We start from the raw sequence: 18,902 nt of genomic DNA, 5'->3' as shown, positions 1-18,902 counted from the left end.
TGAATATATTTATCTGAGCTATCTCTACATAATGCTCCTATATTCCTGAAGATGCCAGTCTCATAAATCATGCATTCTATCCTACTGCTACATGTTTCTATGATACCTAAAACTTTAAAGAAGACTTATGTGAAGAAGTTGATCTCAATCATAATAGAGATTCAGAGGGGTTTCCTTCTTCTGTTTCTCTTCTTCTTTCACTTCTTGGGTAATGTGAGCCTCTTCTCGTTTCCTTTTATTGTGTCCTCCTTGAACTTAGGACAATCCCTCTTATGGTGTCCATACTCTTGGCAGCCAAAGCATTGGACTTTGGACATATCTCTTTTACCCTTTATACTTTGCTAGGGCTTGAGTTTCTTCCTTTGCAGGAACAATGACGTTCCCTTTGATGTAGTCCATAACTTCATTTTCTTTAAGAAGTAGATTAGTGGTCTTTTTCCATGCAAGGAAATTAGCAGTCACATCCAATTTGTTACTCTCCTTGCAAAAATACATTTTGATATGTTCAGAAGAGGACATAAAAATACTTACTTGAGAGAGTTTTTGTGAAGCGATCTTGCTGCTTCCTTGAAGATTTGATGATTTGACTTCTTAGATCTTGGAGTTCTTCAAGATGCTTCCTTCAAGGTGCCTTGTGAGAGATTTGCTTGTTGATGAAAACTTCTTAATGTGTAGATCTGGAGATCTTAAATGATGGGCCCGAATCTGTGTACCTTCCTTTGAAGATGATGAGTCTTTGATGTAAACCCTTTTTGGATGTACCTTCTTGATGGATCTAGGAGTGGAGATGGTAATCCTCCTTGTCTTTAATGGATGTGTAAGTGTCATTGGAGCTTTGTGCTTCTGCCTCCATAATCTCTGCTTGGGTCTTAATGGAAATATCCTGCAATGTAATTTTCTTCTTTTTTATACCAGAGCTTCAGGCATTTCTTCTACACATTAATATTGACAGTACCCACAGATTCCATCCAGGGATATCCTAAAACAACATCCATGTTATCCATATCTGAAGTATACAAATCTCAATGCAACACATACTTATCTATCGAAAGCTTTAAATCTTTATAAACTTGCACATCTTCATCATTAACCTGTGTGTTTTCAATGTGTTTTGCTGGCACTTGCATTTTTTTTGCCAAATTGACATTTATGAGATTTTGCTTGCAACTAGGATTTATAGACACAATGATCTTCTCCTTCTGAATCAATCCATGAACCTGCAATAAGGAGATACCCACAGAAAGTAACCCTTTAGGTTTCTTGGTTTCCTTCTTTCCTGTAAAATTAAAATCTTTGCTAGGTTGTGTGCCTGTCTGTTTGAGCTTAGTAAGAGGTCCCCCAAAATTAGATTTAGGGTTAAAGTGGTCACAAATGGATTTTGCGAACATCTGCCAAGTAATTGTCCTTGGATAGCGTTTAGAATGCCCCTGCCACCATTGCCATGTTGCGTGGTCCAAGTACATGCTTCCCACACTCAGCTGAGTCGCATCATCTCTGATGTGATTCAATGTGAAATATTGCTCCATTTGTGCTAGCCATGTGGCCAGATGAGAGCCATCAAATTTATACAAGTCCCTCAAATTCTGATCTAGGCCCGCCATCACAAAAAATTTTGGTGAAAATTTGAAATTGTCACAATTTAGTCAATATTGCTCAGAATCCCTATTATGACCTGTTTTCGGAAATGGAACAACCATTCTGCATCTGCCTATGTGGTAGAAATCCCGATCTAGGGACTAGAATTTCAAATTTGCTCTGCAATTGTCCCGCCGTCACAATTTTTTTTGAAAAAATAGCTGATTTTAAATCAACGATATCTCCCTCATTCGGACTTTGATTCCACTGATTTTTTTTTGAACTTGGGTATTTTTTCACAAACAACCCAGATCTACAATTAGATTTTGTAAAATTTGCACCCGAACGTATAGATCTGATACGCAAACTCGCCGCCCAGAAAAATGTCTGCAACCCAATTGATTTTTAAATCAGCGATATCTCCCTTATCCGGACTCCGATTCGGCTGATTTTTTTTTTCAAATTGGGTATTTTTTCGCCAACAACTCAGATCTGCAATTAGATTCTACAGATTTTGCACCAAAACGTACAGATCTGATCTGCAAACTCGCCGCCCCAGAAGGTTCCTGCAAAAAATAAAAAAACTTCTCCACTTTGCCCAAGAAAGTGTTCTGATACCACTTGTTATAGATCTAACCCAGAAATATATGATAATAGAAATAAACCCAAGAAATAACAAGATATAAATAGATAGAAATGCTTCACTTTATTAATATCAAACCCTTAAGGTAAGGCAACACCATACATTCACTCCTTAAGGAAGGAGAACACTCCACAAGCCATATGCTTGTTCATACAATAATCCTTGACATCTCTCAATGGGGAGTCTCTAGTCTCTATATAGACCTCATACATACAGTACCATGGGTCATTACCATGGTTCCGTCAATATCTAATACCATGGGCTTATTACATTATTGCTAACTACATGTGGTCCCTTACATGATACGGGTTAACCACCTTATTTATTACATGGTCCATCCCATTATTACATTATTCCCTTGGGTACCTCCCTTTGTATCCCATATTATCCCCCCTAGAGATATTACATTCCACCCCCCCTTAACATGTTTCGTCCCCGAAACATGGGAAGAACACAATTATGGTTTAGCTGGCACGATTATGGATGAGTTTAATTTCGAGGAGGAGATTGAATCTAAGTAAATCCAAGGTCGACTTCTCTATTGAAAGGGAACGAGTTTGCCCTTATTATTCTGTTGGCTGAATTTATCCTTGAAGGAACGAATTATTTGTGCTCAGTTAGTCGAGTTTCTCGTAGTGAGTCGAGCAGCCATCTCCTTACTGTTGGCCAAGAGATATCATGCTATTGCGTACCTCAACGTGAAGGAGGGCATGATATTATCTGTCGGGTGGTCAAATTTGTCGCTGGAAATTCACATCTTGACCACTCAAATTGATTTGAGAACATATACCGGTGCGCAAGGCAGAGTTTGTGGAGTTGATACGGTGGGCACACACAACATGGAGCCACCAAAAAACTCTCTGTCTGATGGCTGAGTCAAACATGGTCGACGCCGAACAATGGGAGCAATGAAGTCACTCAATGCAAGCCACTGACCGAGTCAAATCGCTTGGTGACAGGTAGGTGGAAGAAAATTGATTGTGTGCAACAAGAAACAAGGAATTTTAACACCGTGTAACTTAGAGTTCGGTGAATATGGTGTGACATGACCATTCATTTGAAATCCCGAGTGAGGTTGCAGAGCACTGAATTTCCTTTATGCATGCTATGAGCGATGTGTTGTTCGATCATAGTTTCTTTGGTCGATCTTCTTTCCACTATGTGTTAGCACACACTCTGAGTTGAAAATGCGACCAAACTCCAAGAAGGTAGAGCGGTTTAAGTTGCATGCTTTTGAAGGTGTGCCTAACTATGCTCTATTTGAAGAACACAAAGCCTGTGTATAAAATGAGCTCAAGAAATCGTGCATTATGGCTGAGTCTAATAGTAAACTGAAGTGTTTCTTTGGGAGGCATAATTCTGTCATTTTAATGTTATAGCTAGTAGGACCAAATTGTTTCTTGAGTATCCAAAAGATGTGCCATTTTTTGTGTAGCAGAGCATGACACACGATGATAACGTTTGAAAGTTTCACTTGTTTATGTTGCGTGCATGAGGGCAGATGGAATTCGCTTGTCGCATTGACTCATTAAACTTTCCAGATTTAACGTATCATTGCCTTTCGTCGTTCTTCCAATAAAAATTCCATGCTATTTTGTGAGTACAAGGGAGAAGCAGCCCCAGGGTATGGTTGAAGTTTTCATTGACTAAGTTCCAACTAGAGTTGGGTGCATTTAGAGCCAAATCATTGTATTTCTTGTAGCGGCCAGACAATGTAGAGACAAAGCATATATATAAGCCATTTGCCAATGCTATTAATCGCTTACAGTAGTGACAGAGCCTGTGTAATGGGTATGGCTCGATCCAAGCAATAAGTCTGTGTAGGAAGGGCAACATATGTCTGAGTATGATAAATCTCATCATCCCAGATGCTGGACAAGTTTGAAAGGGAGTTGTGCGTGGTTGCCATAAAGACAAAGTGCTGGTATTCAGTGAAATCAACTCATTTGAGTGACTGTTCAGCCTCTATATTTGTTCCGAATCATGTTTCCTTGCTGGTAGTTGCGTCGCTGGAGTACCCTCTAGTCAATATCCTTAGAGGAAGACAAGTTGTTGCAAGGAATTGATTCATTATGCAAGTTGACATCTAAAGGATCATTCCAAGTTCCATCATTCTTTTTTTGTTCATTGTACCCTTTTATATTTTCGAAAGCCGCTTGTGTGAAGTAACAACATTGTGGGTCTGATATAAGTAGCATCTGTCTATTTTAAAATTTGTTGGTGCATATTAAATCATTGTATAAATTATTTTGGGCATAAAAATTTATGATATAACACCTATAGCAGAGGGAATGAACAAAATCATTGTTGGATATAAGAGAGTCCATAGCTGCAATACATAACATTGCTATTATATTATCCCCATAGCCTTGTATATGTTGTTACTGGGGCATCAACAAAACTGTTGAATGATGGAGTATTTAAATCGCTTCATGAATCAACCCAATAGTGCTCTAGCAGACCACAATACAGACCCAAAAACAAAATTGAACAACAAACCTTCCTCAAGAGAGGTCTATGTCATTCTTTAGAAGGAACAACCAAGAGATTTGCAGAAGGAACCGAAGATGGGACACAAAATATTTGCACTTGGGACAAATTTGAAGCATATGAGGGTCACATGGAAAGCCCTTTTCAAACTAGATGAACTAGATGCACTTCTTTCCAAAGGGAACTAGTCAGAACGGAATAAACTAATTTGGGCCCTAAAACTAGCTATGCTTGCTTTCATACAACACAAGTTCTTGGGGGAACCTTGTGAAGGGGTTAGACTTTCAGTTGCATCTTGTTTTAGTAACATCATGAGACTAACCGCCCCTATAGCTCCTTACAATGATGAAGTTATGAGGAGAGTTTTTGAACTAGAAGTAGAAACTTTCCAGGACTTGGACCACAATGTAGGCGCTACCTTTGGGAAGAAGCTTGAGATTTTAGAAGTTATGGCTATGACTAGGACTTATGAAATCATGTTTGATCTAGAGTGTGATGGTTTGATCCTAAGGATGTTCCAATGCTTCTTCAGCATTAGGAAACATCATCTTGACATAGTCATAATATACATGCAGTCCATCTTGTCATCATGTATGAGAGGCCGTGATGCCATTTGTCGGGAGTTGCAATCTCGATTGTTGTCTGTTTGGAGGAGAGAGCAGTTGGTCTCACCTGCTGCTTATGAGCTAGCCGAAAGGTTGGTTGAGCAGAACATTGGGCTGTTCAGGAGACAGTTGACTAGGGAGGAGCTACTCAGGTTTGGGGGATCATGCAGTAGGAATGAGCTGAGGAGGAAAGGACTTTGCTTTATTAGCAGGGGACCTTGGGGATCTGACCACTCATGCTTGAGTGACATTGAGGAGATGACAGATGTAGAGAAGGTGGAGTTTCCTTCTAACCTTCAAGGCAAGGATTCTTCTTTGGATGAGTCCATGGTTTCATATGAGGACGCCTGCGAGGAGCATGAGTCATGTAGAGTCGTTGACAACATGCCAGATTCATATGATGAGCAGTCAATGGACCTTATGGGAGACATTCAAGATGATGAATCACCAGTGGTGATTCAACATGAGCAGCATATGGTGGAGCATGAGTCAGCTGAGGAGGATGATGTGCACAGTATGCATGATGAGCCTTCTGAGGAGAGCCAGTTGGAGGTTCATATTGAGCCCGTGATGGTGGAGGATGAGCAACCACCCTTGGGGTTAGTCATTGATGAGGAGCAGGCAGATGTACAAACAACTAGCAGGGTGGCAGTGTTTGTAGACACATGTCTTCAGGAGATGTTGGAGTATGACAGGACAATTTTGCAGGAGATTGGTGGACTGGAGGAGCGTAGAGTTTCCTATCAGACGAGGGAGGTGGCAGTGCATCCATCTTTGGGTCTACCCATTGATGAGGTGCAAACAGATGTAGTGGCATCTAGCAAAGTTGTAGCATTTTCAGGCAGCAGCCCTCTCCAGGAGTACATAGATAGGGCATGCAACACAGTTTGGTGACTCGTACCCATTGTAGGGAGAGAGGTAGGGTTCTCTTAGTGGATGTTGTCGATTGACCAGGTAGAGCAACACGAGTTGAGCGTGGACCAACATCAGCATAGTAGACTTGTTCCTTACACCGGAGTCCATGCCTTAGATTGGTGGGAGATCATGAGTTGGTATCCTTTTGATGGAGTATTAACCTTAGTGCGGGGCATAGTACAACAGGGGCACTTAGAAGAGGGGGTTACTGTATGTCTCAATGGGCAGTGGGATGTGGACCGACAGTTCATTATTATTTCAGTAGCGCTAGCTCAACATCAGTCGAGCGCGAGTGACCTTGGCATGTGCTCGAGGTTGGATTGGAGAGAAGTGATGAGTTGGTATTCGCTTGATGGAGCAACAACTATAGCGAGAGATAGAGCACCGTCTGAGCCAAGGGACTTGGGCGATCATTGGCCATGGTGGCATTGGGATCCAGTGGGATCTATTGGTAATAGGTTGAGTTAGAGATGGACATGGGATCTAGGTATTGGGGGATCCAGTCATGTTTGGATTGCTTGGAGGCATGATGTGGACTAGTGGTTCATATGGGATCTTGATATCAGTTTGCAGATGCCTCTACAATGGACAGGGGCGGATTACTTGAAGGCAAACAATCTTAGGGCAGGAGGATTTGTAATGTCCCCATTTTTATTTTTCTCCATAGTACAACCAGGGTGGATTTCCAAGGCAGGGGATGGCCAAGTCAGTGGAGCAAGTTTATGTCATCAGGGGTCTCGATGGAGTTTTGAGGATTTTTTATGGGGTCTGATGGCATTCGCTTGGCATATTCATCATCATGAGCAATTCCGCACATCTTGTTTTTGGTTCTGTGACTTTTTGATAATTCTTGTAAAACGAGGTTATTATTGGGCATAACTTAATTAATTACGCTCAAGGTGGCATTCTGAGAGGAATATTTGACAGAACACCTTAGTGTAATAGCTCGTTGGAACCAGAATGAGAAGATCTACAGGATGGACGCTGAGAAGTGATTTCTGGTGGTCGGAGAGAGTATGGTGGCCGATTTACAATTTTCCTTGATTAAAAATTTCTTTAATTAGTTATTCAATTAAAGAAAAATAATTAATTGGAGGAAATGTGCTAAGAGTGACTCAAGTGAAATTAAAAGGTCACTTAAGATAAAGTCAATGGAAGAGCTTCTAGAATAATAATAAAATAATAAAATAAGATGCTTCTAGAGGCTTGGAGATCTATCCATCAGATCTTTAAAAGAGGAAGAGGAGGTCATTTGGAGACTTCTTGGATTTGATATTGTTTCTTGTACGAGAGGTTGAGAACCCATTGGTAGCCCCAGGACGGAAACCCTCGGGTGATTTAGTGAGATTGAGCGAGTACCCATCTCCCATTGGTGAGTTCATTCAAAATTCACAAAAGATCTTAACAATGGTAGTTTGGTTAAGTTTTGGTGGAGGGCTCGTGCAACATTGGAGCAGAGCGTTGAGGCCAGTTCCATCTCTCAGCCATCTCAACTATTTTTGTTATTTGAGCATATAAAACCTTAGTTTATACATTATAATAAAAGCTGAGATTATTTATGCTCATTGTATGATTGATTTACATGCATTTTCTTGTTCTATTTTACATGACAATCCTCTGTTTATGAAAGGAAAATTTATCCGAAGTATTTATGAGTTAAAATTTTGAGAAAACCCCAAATTGTTCCATTTGGGACATTACATGTTATGTCATTATGAATACCTCCCTAGTTAAGAGGGAGTGTTGAAAAATGTAACTAGTGTCGGATCTTCATAATGTAATAAAATGTAATTATCATTGATTGTATTCATTATTATTATTTTATTTTTAGTCAAAGCATGTTCATGCTTATACATTGAATTGAGTAAAAAATAATTCATTTTGAGTCAAAAAAGAATGTATTTGAGTCAAGTCCCATTTGGAATTTTGTAAAAGAAAAAATATCTTTATTTTCGAGTCAAAGAGTCAAATTGTTAACGGAGAGACCAAGTCGGCCCTCCTTGGACAAGTTGGCCTTAAGGGCAACCATTCGACCCTCCTGGACAACTATAGATACAAGTCAACTCGACCACTCAGAGTGCTATTCATCATGTATCACATTCACATTGATTTCTATGCAAGCAGAAGAAGAAAATCAACGGAAGTCAAAGGAGAGAAGACAAATTGTTTTTGCCCTAAATCTGTCCACATGTGTGAGTTTTCCACAGTTTTTCAAGGCCTATCACAAGGCTAAAACTCTACCTCTATTGCACGAGGGATGTTTTTGTGGTTTGACAAAAAAATTTCAGAGATTTGACCAATGTTGACTTTGACTTGATTGGAGGTGACTTGGAGGAGGGCTGACTTGGAAGTCTTGTGACAGTCTTGGTCTTGGCCTTGGGTCATAGATATCTCACTTTGATTTGATTATATAAGAAGAGGATTTTTGGGTTTTTTGGAGCCTAATTTTTTGTGTTTTTCTTTCTCTTTGTAATTTTTATGTTTTGGTAATTGCTTGATGAAGAAAATATAAATTTAAGAAGAAGCCAACAAACATTCACAAGTAATTATCAATCAAGAGAAATCAATCATTATATACTGGCATCTTGGTTTCTCAACATGATATTGGGCTTAGAAAGGCTGCCTAGACCTGCGGGACACGAGGCTGGGCCAAATTATGCAATACAATTTGTGCAATAATTTGGGCGGGGTTGTTTTTTTATTTTTATAGCCAAAAATTTAGTATGGTACTTTCTAATTTGGCTATCTAATTTAGTAAAAGTTACACCAATATAATTTATTAAAGTTAATTTCACTTAACTTGTGATGATGATAGCATTCATAATCTTAGAAATAATTATCTATAGCTTTTATTAATATACCTATTTATTAAGCATCTACAAAATATAATGAAATAAGATTTACTCTTTCTTATAGCTTCTTAAAAGAGCATATATTCAAAAATTCCCAACCATATCCTTATATATAAGGGGAAGTCTTGATTTTCATTATTGACTTACAAGTTGCATGGTAGGTAAGTAATTATAATGATAACAATAAACGATTTCCATTCTATTATTAAATAAAGTATTTTCTCTAATATAATAATATAAGATTTATATAACATATATTAGAAACGATTTATATGAGATTTATATGGCATACTCAACACGAAGTCTATATGTATAAACTAATTATTTTATTAAAAAATAATTTATTCATTTTTTTAATATTATTTACAACCATTATATTTATTAGTAAACAAAAAAATCAGCATAAACTAATTATTTTATTAAAAAATAATTTATTCATTTTTTAATATTATTTACAATCATTATATTTATTAGTAAACAAAAAAAACAGCGCTAATCATGGATGATAATGTGAACATTTTCTGTTAAATTTCTAGGAAATATTTTCATATAGTGTAAATGGAAATTCGAGAAATAATCAAAATTTTCTACATTAAAATTCTCATAGGTCCTAAGAGTTTGAGCCTAAGCTTCGATACCATATAGAATGATTTGGAATCAAAATATTTAAACTAATTACATTAAATGGTGCTATTAATAATCAACATAAAATATGCAACTAATTTTAGCATAGAATTTTCGAAAACCATGAGTAGCAAATACTTACTTAGAGTGAAGATATGCTCACTGTCGATTACAGTGTAGTGACACTATTTGAATCCTGCTGACTGCAACAAAGTTTTGAGGACAACTCTCCACCCAATTGTAGACTCAAGTGCACAAAATCTTTTTACAACTGACCATCCCTTTTTACAATTGACTCCATCAATCAACTACTACTGTAAGCCCTCAATCAACTACTACTGTTAATGATTTCTTTGTCTCACAACATTTTCTTTTTGAAAGAATGAATGTTCCTTATCTCCCTTTTCAACCATTAAATAGAACACACTATTTAAAAAATAGAAGGGGATTTGCAAAGAATCCGCGTGCACACAATCCATGTGTCAATTTTTTTCTTAATTTAACTTTTGTTTATTTTATTCCTTTTTATATTTTATCAACTTTATTTATTTTTACTATTTTTATATGTATTTATTCAAAACTTACTATCATTATTTTTTGTTATTTATTATTTATTTACTATTATTATCTTTTCTTTATTATTTATTGTTTTATTTATTTATATATTAATTTTATTTTATTTATTGTTATTATTATTATTATTTATTGGTTTATGATTACGGGGCATTACAGAAAGAAACCCTGTGAAGGTGTAAGAGGCCGAAATTCGACCCAGGTGATTTAAGTTGATCAATTGTTCAGAAGGTAAAAAAATCATTGTTTGATCAGGTTTGAATTGGGCTTGCTTATTGGGCAATCTGACTTTATTTTATAGGAAAAACGATAAATCAGATTGTATCTCTTGTTTAATTGAATAATTTATCTAAGAAAAGGTGGTTGGTTTTTTTTCCTAGTTAGGGTTTTCCTAGGGTAAAATTTGTATCTCTTGTGTTTGACTATCTCTTTATGATCCCTTTGTCATTATTGTTTTACAATTGAGATTTCTATGTATAATTTCTTAATAATAAATGTGATATAAGAAGCATTAATTAAAAAATCATTGGAAGTAATTATCAAATTAGAAAATCATGAAAAATTGACAAAATCACTATATTTCATTATTGAATTTGAATAATCAAATACATTGATTCATAAATTTAAACTACTCAAACTCAAGAATATTAAAAATTGAAGTGTCAAAAGCTTAGTCCGGTCATCGATATCTAGAATCAAGACTCTCCCACATGTTCTCCTTGTGCATGCATTTCGCTATCCTGGAAACCCTGGAAACAGGGTGGAACATTAGAAATATTTACTTTCAGTTAATCTTGGAAGAATAGACAGTCATTTTTTTTTGGTAGATAAGCACCCACGGGGATTTGAACGAGTGACCTATAGCAAGGAGTGCCTTAACAGTGCACCCATTCACCATCAATCCTGTTGGACACCTAATCCTAAATGGGTTAGTGTGGAAGCTGAATAGACTAAGTAGTCCAAGAGACCTTGGGATGTGAAACCCAACGGTCACATAATGTACTATAAATGTATATCATTTGTCAATAAAAATTGTACTGCATGTTTTATCTTTCATATTTTCTCTTGTTGCCCATGTGTGTTTAACATGGTATCAGAGCAGGCGTATTCCTGCCCTGCATAATTAATTTGAGCCATTTGTTTTATGGCCTTTCTATGCAGTTTATTTCTGCCATATTCCTCTATACAGACCTACGCCCTGGGTGCCATATTCACTTGAACGATGTAACGTTCCTCTGCCTGACACTGCCAGCGCTGTCCAAGCTGTTTTGACATGTCTGTCTGCCATACCGGCGCTCTCTTCTGCGTTACCTGCGACCTCTGTCTTTTACAGTCCTGACCCTTGAAATTAGACCTGCGCTCTCTGTCCATAAGCGTTTCATGGTAATTTTAGTGCTGTCCTGTCTGTCATATGCGTTTTATTTCTGAACGCTGGCCTGCTCCACGTAACCTGAACGCTGCTAGCCTGCCCCTCTGTCTGACTGTTCAGTTCTCTGACTGTCATAAACGTTTCAAAAAGGGCGTTATTGCACCTGCGCCTCCATTGCATGAATTGCTTCACCTGATTATACTGCGCCTCCATTGATTATTCTGTGCGGATTCCCAACATCTCACCTGCGCCTCCATTTATTTTCTGTAGCGATCGTTAACGAAGTGTTTTGTGAGTATTTGCAGTTTCAAATTGTCAGTGCAACGTCTTCAAATAAAAATAAAAAAAAATTACCGTCTATACTTGTTTCTTGCACTGTCCCATTCAAGTATGCTAAATCACAGATGAAACCTTTGTTTCGTAAGGTTCAAAGGAAGAAACCACTTATATGAATATTCATAAACAGGAACAGGCAATAATGGTAAAACTGTCTTATGCTTAACGCTTGCATTCACTTGGTATATGCGTTGAACTGACATGGTATACAACGCTTTGGTGTATGCGCTCTGCGGTTTATTTTGGTATACAACGTTGTTGTGTGTCAGGATGGAGTGCTGAAGCGTTTCATTGTGGTGATGTGAGCGTGGAGCGAAGCGTTTCATTATGGTGGCCTATGCAGGTCCCATTTCCAGATCTTTTGTGGTATCTCTTGGCCTTCCTCTCTGTCGCTCATTCCATGCTGCTGGAATTCTTTGACAAATTCTGACCATTACAAGATTGAAATTCCTCTAGCTGTTTCACTCTCATTAGCCCAATACGCTGATGGAAGTTCAGATCATAATATGAATCACAATGGACAGGAGTATGGCTCGGATCTGTCATACGAGAGTCTCACACAGCTGGAAAATGTAATGTGCATTGCCCCAGTAGTTGTTGTAAACTCGTTATCAGTGAATGCATTTGTTGGAAAAACCAGCTTCCCGCCGGAACTCTAGCCACAACAGGGTGAAGACATACATGTGATAACCTCTGGTGTCACATTCGTCGCAAGTCAGAACAGTAAGCGCTGGAGAATTCAATGTATGATAGCGTTGAATGCTGAATTGATAATGCGTGTTGCGAGTTTGAATAAGGAGAGGTAAGTTTATTGTGTTGGTATTCGATTTTAATCAGAGTCTGGTTGAAATCGATCAGTGTTTTAAACTGATCTGCGTTTTCCAGAGTCTTGAATCGATTCAATTTGTGTTGAGTTTGGAGGATAAAATGTTGATTTAAAAACATTCACATGGTTGGATAGTATAATAAGCATGGGCATTTGATTTTATGAGCTTGATAAGCAGATTGGGAAAATGCGCATTTTTTAATATTTGGTGCAGAAATAATGAGCCAGAAGGCGCAACCCAGAGATTGATTCAAACGGGTAAGATATGATGGTGGTTGCATAAAGTTATAATGCATGTAAATGATATATGATAGTATTAAATTGCCAGACTCAGTCTTAACGCATAGGGCATTTGTTTGGTTGAAATTTGATTGTGAAATGAAATCTGATCTTAAAAAGCGCATGTACAAGATTGGACTTTGGATTGAATGATGTTTATTTGATATGAAAGCATGTAAACGAAGATTAGAAATGCAGATTGTAATTTGGGATGATGTGTATAAACACATGTGAATGTTGGTGATTAGAGAATGAGGGAATTAAGACATGGGTATGAATAAAGGAAGTATTCATAATTTTGATGCTTGAGACAATAAACTTAAAGGAATATCGTAAATTTTTATATTGAGGGAATCTTTCCAACCGGTTGAGCAAGAAGGTGTGTGAATCTTCAGTAGTTCATTTGTCTCCTGACTTGGATATATCTGAAGAAGTGTTGATGTAGGTACTTCAAATAATTATTTTAATAATTTCGATACTTGCATTCGAAAGGAAGATAATCCACAAGGGTTTTGCCTTTTGATAGCCATAATTTCTGCTTTGAAAGTGATTATGCTGGGGTTTTTGGGAATGACAGAGTTCAATGTTCATAAGAATTGGGGACTGTTTATATTCTTTAAAGTTGCAGCAATTTGGCATTATTTAGGAGTTCAGTGGAAATTGTTTCAAGCCAAGACTATCCTTTGTAGATCGAATTGGTGTATTTTCTTAAAGGTTGTTCATATCAGAGATTGTTATTGAACTCGATTAAAGTTGTTGCCAGGACAAGTTCCCTTGGATTCAAGGCTGGTACAGGAAAATATCTTTTTGAGGCCTAAATTGCTTGTAGCTTTGTTGGAAGTTAAATTCTCAGGTGAATTAAAGAAAATTCATTTTTGAATGAGGAGTCTGTTTTCCGGATATCACCATTCTTTGTGTGTTGAATCTATTGCAAGCTGATTGATTTGAAGTTGTTGCCATAAGTTTATATAAAAGAGCAATTGGTGTCCATCTTTTCTTCATTGTTTTACTATTTTTTGAGGTTAAAAATGGCTCCAATTGGTGCAATATTAGAGTTAGTGGACAATCTAATACTCTCTACTATGGATAATACAATGAAAATCAGCGAGGATTTTCTCACCGATATTCATAGTTGTTTACAAGATGTACAAGAAAAAATCGATTTTTTGCAGTTTGAATCACAGCTATAGCAAGAAGAGCTACATCAAAATGGACATCATTCTGAACCTGTTTTTGTTCAAACATTGAGACAACCACCTATCAGCAGCAAGTCAATAATGTTACAGTTCATTCAAATAAAGCAACAGTTGTACATGCAGATGCAGAAACTCAGTCTGCACTTCCCAAGCCCATCATCAGACCTTGGGAACAACTTGTCCACAACAAGCACAGAACTGGTCTTGGATATGACAAGGACTTGTCCTTTCATATTCTAGACTACTCAAAGCCCATTCAGTTTTAGAGTGCTGGTTTATTCATGACAGTTCACCTGCTCCTCATGACAGTTCACCTCCAGCTGTTCCAGATTCTACTCCTCTTCCACCGCAACAACAACAACAACAACAGATTTGAAATGCCAACACTGTGACCGAGTTGGCCATTTGAAAGATCACTGTTTTGATCTTCATCCATGTAAGCACTGTCATAAAACTAGTCATTCTTCACACAAATGCTTCAGAAACAAACGTCCTGCAAGAACAAAGATTCATCTTGGATGGATCGCTTCTTGGCAATGGGCATCAACAGCCAAGAAGATATTCCAAACACATATTAGAACCTGTTCCAGAATATTGAACAATCTTGCAGTTGAGTTTTCTCCATCATCTCACCTTGTATCTGACAGGGGGGGAAATGATGGTCATCTACAAGCTTCAAAGTCACATCAAGCGAACTTGAACCACAACCTGCCACACCTGTTTCAGAGTTGTAGCCAGAAACAAAGATGCTCGTGAACATGCCTTCAGTTGGCAATCTGGGACACTTCCTCTAGCAGAAGACTTCAGCTTCTTGCCAGCTTTGGAAGAATTCCAGGAACACAATTGAGAACACTTCCTCTAGCAAAAGACACCAGCTTCTTGCCAGATTTGGAAGAGTTCCAGGAATTGCATTAAGCATTCCAGAGTTGTTGGTCATCTTTAAACCATCACAGGTTGAGACTTCCCTTTTCAGGTTGAAGTTTTCCCTTTTATGCGGGGTGAGACCTCCCTTTCATGGTTGAAGGTTTCCCTCTTCAAAACAAGAGGAGCACTTCCTCTAGTAGAAGACTTCAGTTTCTTGCCAGTTTTGGAAGAGTTCCGGGAACTGCACTAAGCGTTCCAGTGTTGGTGGTCATCCTTAAACCACCGCCATTTATACCAACATTTCATAGAGCACATTCAACCTAGTGCTGCCATGCATATTTGCACATTTTGTATTATAGCTCTCTTCTTGGACTCATACATAACCCCTCGGATTAAGGGGGGGAATGTTGGACACCTAATCCTAAATGGGTTAGTGTGGAAGCTGAATAGACTAAGTAGTCCAAGAGACCTTGGGATGTGAAACCCAACGGTCACATAATGTACTATAAATGTATATCATTTGTCAATAAAAATTGTACTGCATGTTTTATCTTTCATATTTTCTCTTGCTGCCCATGTGTGTTTAACAAATCCAAAGCCCCATGGGCGTCATTTATTATTTATTTACTATTATTATCTTTTCTTTATTATTTATTGTTTTATTTATTTATATATTACTTTTATTATTATTATTATTATTATTTATTGGTTTATTATTACGGGGCATTACAGAAAGAAAACCTGTGAAGGTGTAAGACGCTGAAATTCGACCTAGTTGATTTAAGTTGATCAATTGTTCAGAAGGTAAAACATATCATTGTTTGATCAGGTTTGAATTGAGCTTGCTTATTGGGCAATCTAACTTTATTTTATAGGAAAAATGATAAATCAGATTGTATCTCTTGTTTAATTGAATAATTTATTTAAGAAAAAGTGGTTGGTTTTTTTCCCTAGTTAGGATTTTCCTAGGGTAAAATTTGTGTCTCTTGTGTTTGACTATCTCCTTATGATCCTTCTGTCATTATTGTTTTACAATTGAGATTTCTATGTATATTTTCTTAATAATAAATGTGATATAAGAAGCATTAATTAAAAAATCATTGGAAGTAATATCAAATTAGAAAATCATGAAAAATTGACAAAATCACTATATTTCATTATTGAATTTGAATAATCAAATACATTGATTCATAAATTGAAATTACTCAAACTTACTCAAACTCAAGAATATTAAAAAGTGAAGTGTCAAAAGCTTAGTCCAGTCATCGATATCTAGAATCAAGACTCTCTCCCACACTTTCCCCCTGCTGCTATCCCGGAAACCTGGAAACATGGTGGGACATCAGAAATATTCACTTTCAGTTAATCTTGGAAGAATAGACATAATCATTTATTATTTATTTGCTATTATTATCTTTTCTTTATTATTTATTGTTTTATTTATTTATATATTAATTTTATTATTATTATTATTATTATTATTTATTGGTTTATTATTACGGGGCATTACAGAAAGAAACCCTGTGAAGGTGTAAGAGGCTGAAATTCGACCCAGTTGATTTAAGTTGATCAATTGTTCAGAAGGTATAAAATATCATTGTTTGATCAGGTTTGAATTGGGCAATCTGACTTTATTTTATAGGAAAAATGATAAATCAGATTGTATCTCTTGTTTAATTGAATAATTTATCTAAGAAAAGGTGGTTGGTTTTTTTTTCTAGTTAGGATTTTCCTAAGATAAAATTTGTGTCTCTTGTGTTTAACAGTAACTATCTCTTTATGATCCTTTTGTCATTATTGTTTTACAATTGAGATTTCTATATATAATTTCTTAATAATAAATGTGATATAAGAAGCATTAACTAAAAAATCGTTGGAAATAAAATCAAATTAGAAAATCATGAAAAATTGACAAAATCACTGTATTTCATTATTGAATTTGAATAATCAAAAACATTGATTCATAAATTGAAATTACTCAAACTCAAGAACATTAAAAAGTGAAGTGTCAAAAGCTTAGTCCAGTCATCGATATCTGGAATCAAGACTCTCTTTCCCACACGTTCCCCCTGTGCATGCATTCCGCTATCCTGGAAACCCTGGAAACATGGTGGAACATTGCAAATATTTACTTTCAGTTAATCTTGGAAAAATAGACATAGTCAGAAACATTAAATTTCCACTTGAAACTTTAAGAAAGAGTTATAATTTCCCCATTATCTAAGTGTCTTATATACTATCTAAGCCTTTTATAAAATATCAAGGTGCTGTAACACTGTTGCGATTGATTCTTTTGCATGTATCGAAATATCTTTTATGTGTGCATATATATAAAAATTTGGCTGCTCACTGTACCTGTGATTGTACAGGTTATTCGTTTAAATTGAAATGTCTATCTGGTGAAGACGATCCACATTTTAGGGAAAATGGGGAGCTACTTTATCACACGGTCTCGCTAGGAACATTGCAAAAAGTTGCTCCAGCTTGGATGAAAGAGGATATTATTTTTAGTATAGGCCAAGTCAATATATTTTTTGACAGAATATTGCAAGTGACTAATGGACGTGGGCACAATTTATGGGTAAGATGATATTAAGACGCAGATTCTCATTTCAAAATCTGCTAAATATCTCTGTTCTTATCATTATTTCCAGGGACAGGTCTCTCACACCCCCATTGGTAGATTTTCTGTATTGTTATCAGAAGAGGATGGATAATAAATGATCCACCTTTCTTGTAAAAACGTGTTTTTCATAATATATTTTTCAGATGTATAGCAAGATTGTGCATGTTTGCGGTTCATAATATATTTTTCAGTTGTATAGCAAGATTGTGCATGTTTGCAGTTTCTGATTCATATCTGAAATTCAGTTTCGTTTTTCTTCTTTGTGATGACTGACTGGTTTGTACTTCTGATTCACTAAGAACCAGAAAAAGTAAAGGATGTAATTAATGCGTGTGAATATTTTGTGCGTAGCAGTAATTAAACTTGTATGACATTGCTTCTATGATGCCCACTAGAATTCCATCCTTATTGTGGTCACTATAGATACAAAGCACCGAGGGAAGGAAGCCCCTTTGGATGTGTTTGTAAGGATCACTTCAATATAAATGTATAAAATATTAAAGTTTCTCTATGAAAGAGGAAACAATCCGTGATAATTTATGGAGTATTTCTCTACGGAGAAGTCCATGCGAGTAATCAGTTTGGAGAGTGGAGATTTTCTAGTCATATAATGGGTTCCAAGATGCAATGAGATTGGTATATCTGTTTGTTGTTTCACATACACACATCCACACAAAATCTCCCAAAGAGGAGGTGAAGGGTAAGCAAGCCGACATAGTTACCCTGCAACTAATTAACCGTCATATTTGTAAATATGAAACACCACTCTGTTGTGGATGCCCCTATTGACTTAAATAGCTTGATATGCAGGACTTAGATGCAATGTTTTAAAACTCAAATTTGACCTCAGAATTAGTGGAGGGTCAATTTGGAGTTCAACTTAGACTTAGCCATGACGGGGATGCATTTGAATTTAATGACTTGGTTGCGTTGAGAGGTGCATTCTACAGCCCAGTATGAGATGAATTCCTTCCGTGATCAAGATCGAGTCTCTAAATTTAAAAACAATGTTGACTATAATAAAAACCGAAATTGAATATACATATTTAGTTAGTTTTGATTCAAAATATTATGAAATATTACTAATCCCATTCTCATTCTATTTGTTGTTGATATTCGAACTCAATGT

At 36.6% G+C, this 18,902-nt stretch overlaps 1 protein-coding gene across 9 annotated transcripts in view; it reads left to right on the top strand.

The window, feature by feature from the left end:
* LOC149222320 (uncharacterized) overlaps positions 1-17,975 on the top strand; it is a 190,808-nt gene extending 172,833 nt beyond the window's left edge. For all 9 annotated transcript variants that reach the window (XM_089385371.1, XM_089385370.1, XM_089385364.1 and 6 more), the window contains one exon: positions 17,517-17,975. In XM_089385371.1, the coding sequence (XP_089241497.1) occupies positions 17,517-17,737 (221 nt within the window). In that variant the 3' untranslated portion in view covers positions 17,738-17,975. The remainder of the gene's footprint in view (positions 1-17,516) is intronic.
* The last annotated feature ends 927 nt before the right edge of the window (positions 17,976-18,902 follow it).

The sequence above is a fragment of the Pinus tabuliformis genome, chromosome Q (assembly GCF_031772625.1).
Source record: "Pinus tabuliformis cultivar Carrire ecotype Pingquan chromosome Q, CPIR1, whole genome shotgun sequence".
Classification (NCBI taxonomy): Eukaryota; Viridiplantae; Streptophyta; class Pinopsida; order Pinales; family Pinaceae; genus Pinus; species Pinus tabuliformis.
This window is presented reverse-complemented; position numbering and strand designations above follow the sequence as displayed.